This window comes from Haliaeetus leucocephalus, unplaced genomic scaffold (assembly GCF_000737465.1).
Source record: "Haliaeetus leucocephalus isolate CR32 unplaced genomic scaffold, Haliaeetus_leucocephalus-4.0 Scaffold556, whole genome shotgun sequence".
Taxonomy (NCBI): Eukaryota; Metazoa; Chordata; class Aves; order Accipitriformes; family Accipitridae; genus Haliaeetus; species Haliaeetus leucocephalus.
Window position 1 is genome coordinate 3,437,462 of NW_010972992.1, and position 5,742 is coordinate 3,443,203.

At 44.1% G+C, this 5,742-nt stretch overlaps 1 protein-coding gene across 1 annotated transcript; it reads left to right on the top strand.

Moving 5' to 3' along the window:
- Position 1: 1 nt before the first annotated feature.
- Positions 2-4,686, top strand: KIAA2013 (KIAA2013 ortholog; the record flags this gene model as incomplete). The annotated part of the gene is made up of 3 exons (XM_010577522.1): positions 2-554; positions 1,334-2,187; positions 3,686-4,686. Coding segments are annotated over 3 exons (1,434 nt in total), but the record flags the coding sequence as incomplete, so codon positions are not given.
- Between the last annotated feature and the right edge of the window lie 1,056 nt (positions 4,687-5,742).

Here is a 5,742-nt window from a genome sequence, read left to right on the forward strand (position 1 = left end):
GGCGGCGCTGGCGGCGTTGCGGGACGGCGCCGTGCGGAGGGTGCGGTGCGTTCAGACGGGGCCCGGGGCCGGCGCCGGGGACTGCGTGACGGTGCGGGAGGAGGTGGTGGCCCACCGGAGCCGGCCGCATCTCTACCTGCAGCGCATCCGCATCGCCAACCCCACCGAGCGGGTGGCCGCCTTCGAGGCCTCGGCCCCGGCTTCTGCGCCCTCGCTGGGCGGCCGCTTCGCCACCAGCCTGGAGAAGGTGGAGGAGCGGCAGTTCCTGCTCTCCTCCGGTCGCCTGCTGCTGGCCGGGAGCCCCAAGGTGGTGCTTATGGTGGTGGCTGCCAAGAAGCTCGTGAGCCGGGTGCAGGTGGCGCCCAAATCCCACTTTGACGAAACCGTGCTCTCTGTGGTGTACACCTCGGAGCCCATCGAGGTCTCCAGGCTGGAGGAGACCTTCAGCAAGCTGAGGGAGTCGGCCAAGAAGGAGATGCTGGAGGTGATGCAGATGGGGGTGGAAGATCTTTTCCAGGAGCACCAACAGACGTGGTCTGACCTGTTCATTTCGGGTAAGGAGAGCGATGCTCAACTTCCGAAGGGTTGCTTTAGAGGGCAGCTGAAAGCTCGGTGACCTGGTCACTTGCTGTAAGGTCTCCAGGGGCTCCACTCTTCCTGACGGGTTTCTCTCAGGGGCCAGAAGGCACGTTATGGGATAATAAAACAGCGTTCCTGGTTTGGAACCCAGCGTACTTTACAAAAATGGACTATTCCTTACTGCATAAAGGAAATGGTAGAAGAACATTTCTAATCATAACTGGATGTGCTGGCTTTCATGTCTTCAGGAACTTTGCTGATTTGCCCAGCATGTCAGCTCTAAGTTGGAAATAGAGTTGACCTCTAGTGACAGTATAAAGGACAGATTTCTTCATGGAAGTTAAGGACTGTCCTACAAGGATGCTTTTTCTTAAGATTTTAATGGCCTTGCATAAAAGAGCAGCTGCCCAAGTAAGGTAGAACTTGCTACTTTATAGCCAGTAAAAAGATAAATGTTCCTTTGACAGATCATTCTTGCGGAGTCATGGTGACAGCTCCATAAGGCATCCACGTGTTAAACGAGCTTTGCTTTTAGCAGGAGCTTGGCTTTCAAACTTCAAGTAGCAAAGACAGTGTCTAAGAAAATGCAAGGAAGCGTTTGCACTTCAGTGTTTTATAGGCAGAGGTTTCTTAGATGTTACAAAGAATGCCTGTGTATTCAACCACGGCATGCGCATGTGATCTTCTTTTTCTCCTAGTTAGCATCATATTCGTGTGTGATCCTCTGACTCTTGGTTGTTTTCTTTTATTACAGGGGTTGAAATGAGAAAGATCACAGATTCGCATACACCATCCAGTGAGACTGTTAACATGACCCTCTACTATGTCCTGTCAAGCATGCCAGCTCCTCTGCTAGATCCACTCATTAGTGGCGAGGACAGAGAAAAAATGGAAGCCAGCTTGAACTATGCTGACCACTGCTTCAGTGGCCACGCGACCATGCATGCAGAGAACCTGTGGCCAGCAAAGCTGACCAGTGTCACCCAGATCTTGCAACTGTCAGACCTGTGGAAGCTAACTCTCCAGAAACGGGGATGCAAGGGTCTTGTGGCAGCTGGAGTCCATGGACTTATGCAGGGAATGGTGCTTAGTTTTGGGGGTCTGCAGTTCACAGAAAACCATCTTCAGTTTCAGGCTGACCCTGATGTACTTCATAACAGCTATTCCTTACGTGGGATCCATTACAATAAGGACTTGATTAATCTAGCTGTTCTGCTGGATGCTGAAGGAAAGCCCTTCCTGCATGTGTCTGTGAAGTTCCAAGACAAGCCAGTTAGACTATATGCCTGTGAGGCAGGCTGTATGAATGAGCCTGTGGAGCTGACCTCAGAGGCACGAGGTCATACATTCCCCGTCATGGTGACTCAACCCATCACGCCACTGCTTTATATATCAACAGATTTGATCCACTTGCAGGACCTGAGACACACGCTCCATCTAAAAGCTATTCTGGCTCATGAGGAGCACATGGCCAAGCAATACCCAGGCTTACCCTTCCTGTTCTGGTTCAGCGTGGCCTCCTTAATCACATTGTTTCACTTGTTTCTGTTCAAACTCATCTACAATGAATATTGCGGGCCAGGAGCCAAGCCGCTCTTCAGGAGTAAGGTATAAGGCTGCTGCTTTTGGCTGCTGTCCACTGAGTGTTGTCAACCTGATTTTCTGTCAGCTGTGCCTAGGGAGGTTCTGTCTTGGACTGTGAGGATTTTCAGTCTCTCTTGCAATAAGTGATCTGTGACCTCTTCTTGCAAGAAGTAGGATTAGGGCAGGGGTTGGAGCAGTAGGGCTCACAAACATTAGAAAAGGTAAATCCAACATCTGTCCTTCTTAAACGTTTGTGAGGCTGCAGATCAAGGCGGGCACAGTCCTTTTTCCACACATTGGTGTAGGACATTGCTTGTTTTTAAGCCAACAATTCCAGCTGTGTAACGAGATGATGTTTCTTGTTACGCAGTATCAGAATGCTTGTGAATGAGCTGCTATACTTGCCTTTACTACCGTGTGGGAGACGTGCACACTTGTCTGCCTGGTTTGAACATGTGATGTGTCATACAAGAACACACAAATGCAAGCTGGTGTTCTTAAGTGAAGGTGCTGACTTGTTCGGACTACTCCTAAGTGTTCACAGATTTATAGATGCTGTGCAGTCCTCCATCAAACCACATCTACCACCATCATTTTGGGAAGGTGCTGAGTTAGCGTTTCTCCCATTCAGACAAAATACATAGCTGTGTTAAGAAGAGTACCGAGTGCTTTTTACTGTGAGTTGGAGGTTCTGACTTCAAGCTCTACTGCATCTCACTTTGGTGTAAAGAATTTGAAAGTCTTGTTTTGAGTTGCCTTAGAAAACTTAGTTGCTAGTAAAAACTTAGCACAGAATAGAAAATAGACAGTGATTTCTGCTCTTAGTACTGGTACTTTCTGTTTGTGTGTTGATACAGAGTGGAAATGAAAGATGTGTGAGCTAGCCATATTCTTCAGAGGCATCCCTCCTTAGGGTTGAACAGAGTTAAATGTAGCTTGCATTTAAAAAAAAAAAAAAAAAGCGGGGGGGGATAAAAAGGGACATAGTTAAATAGCGCTGTTGGAGGAAAAGTTCTAGGTTTAGATTGCCCTGTTTTTCCAAATTATAAAAGTAAGTTCAATTTTAGATAGCTAAGGCTGGGCCGAAGGTACTGGACTAAACTTGACAGTCAGTATGTAAGGGGTGTTTAAAGCGATTTGGCAATTTGTAACGTTGAGCACTGGAAATCAGGCCTGATCCCAAGCAGGTCTGAATACCTGTTGTCCATGGAAAGAATGAGAATGCAAGGTACTTGTGCCTCGACAAACTAACCTAGGAAGAGGTAGGATAGATATGTGTATCAAAGACAACTGCAGTTATAAGCCTATGATCATGCTCAAAACCTTAGTGCAGAAGGAAGAAGTGGTCAGGAAGTAATTTCAATTACTGTGTATACAGCTGTGCCCTGACATGCATCCTGAAATCTGTCCTTAAGATTATAAAATTATGTCCTTTTTTCACTGCTGTCTATCTGGTTGCCTTTTTCATCTACAAGACTTGCCTTCTGCCTTTTACAAAATGACTTATTAACCATTACTACAGGTAACTGTCCCTGACACTAGTCTCTGAAATGCCGCGAAGCTTCACAGCTACACACCAGGGCTGATGTAACACCTCTTCCTTCTTGACACTGCAAAAAGCCTTGCAGTGTAGAGCAAACAAGTCTGTTGCCTCGTCTTAATTGGACCTACTTAAAATGAAGATGATGCAGAACTTGATTCCAGAAACAGGGATGAAGTGGAAGCCAGCTGAAGCTCAAAATCTCTGTAGCAGTAAGCAAGATGAATGGCGTTGAAATAACACCCTGTTTCATTAATTGAATGGGAACATCCCAGTGTCCAAGTGAGCTTAGTCCTGCTTTCAGCCTCCATTTGCACAAGACATCTGACAATTTTGCAGCTGAGAACAAGGACCTTTTGAAAGCAACAATCCTTTTGTGCCTTGTTAAGAGAGGAATGAGACTTGGAAGGTGTGGTTATTCAAGAGTTTATCCCAGAAGCTTGTGTAACAGATGTTTCTTTTTCCTTGTAAGCTGTTCAGTTCCCTAAGAGTAATCCATTTGGTGAAAATACTTGAAGATAGACTAAGTCCTTTGATATTTTGATTTTTTTTTTTTTTTTTAATTTTACAGGAAAATAAAGTATGGTGATTCCCTTCAGAGAGTTAACTTAACTAGAAAACTTTAGTGTAACTTCCTTTCTGGTATACATTTTTTAATTTATTGCTTGGGGGGAGGGGGAGGATGTTGATAATTTTGCCTCCACTTCAGTTACAAGGCAGTCAATTGAACTGTAGATCTAAGTGCTGGTAACAGGTTTTTCAGCCTTTATTATTGTAGAGTGCAAAACCAATTTAATGAAATTGTTTTCCGGATTTACACTTGGAAATGCTGATGTGCAGGTTTCCTAGTCTAAGCAGATTGAGACTTTGTGCATTGATTTGTTTTGGCTATGGGGGGAGATATCCCACTTTCTAGTGATTTAAAGGTCATTTGGTTTTAAAATACCAAAGCTGTTGTTTCTAAATAAATATCTTTCAGTCTAATCTGATCACTAAAGTCTGGTTGATGGTTTTTGGTTTGTTTTTTTTTTTTTTGTTTGGTTGGTTTTTTTGTCCCTGTTCTCTCCTCCCCTTGCTCCCCACCCAGTTAAAAGAAGCAGAGCCTTATGTTACATCTGTGGCCAGTATTGACTACAAAAGTGCTTGGATTGAAAGGAAATACAATGTAGAAAATAATACATAAATGGATCTAATCTGGGAACAGACAATTTGGAAGGTGCAATAAGAGCCACAAACATACAGGGTGGTGCTAAACTCCATTTCCCTGGCTCTGTGTAACCTTGTTCCATCTTGAGGCATGCAGACTAAGCTTTAGTTTTAAGAACACAGAAACAAATCCAGGGAGCAATCAATTAGCAGATTTAATGGTCATTCAGCAAGTAATGAATTTGGCACATTTGGTGTTCCCAATGAAAAGCTAGAGATTTAACTTTGATTTTTTAAATAGGTTACTGTCTAGTTTCAGATGAAAAACCTTCCTCAGAAAAGTAGATTTCAGTGTCTGTTACTTAGCTGCAGACCATTCCACTTGCTAATTGGTCTAGCACAGTTACTACCCTACAAGGGAATAAACTAAAGGTAGGGAGGCAATGGACTACATTATAAATTGGACACTAAGTACATCGTGTATTGAGAGATTAGCTATTATGCTTTAACAAAACATACCAGAAGTTCCTGCTCTTTCTTACTGAAGTTCCATGAGCTGCTTAGTTTCTGTGAAACATCTGGCATGAAGATGATAAGAGGTTCCAGGGTGCTGTTTCCAAGCCACCATGGTATCAGCTGGAGGCTGAGCCTTTTGATGTTCACTTGCAGAACTGCCAACAGCATGATGCCCACTGAGTCCAAGAAAGACTATTTAGACCAGACCTGGAAAAGATGGATAAGCAATTGTTACATAAAGCAGGACTGGAACAAAAAAACAAACAAACAAACAAAAAACAAACAACCAAAGCTTTGAGAGTGTTTTACATTAAAAATGTTACAATTCTTATGAGCGTTCCCCCCATATAATAAAAGAACTGTTTCAAAATTCCTTT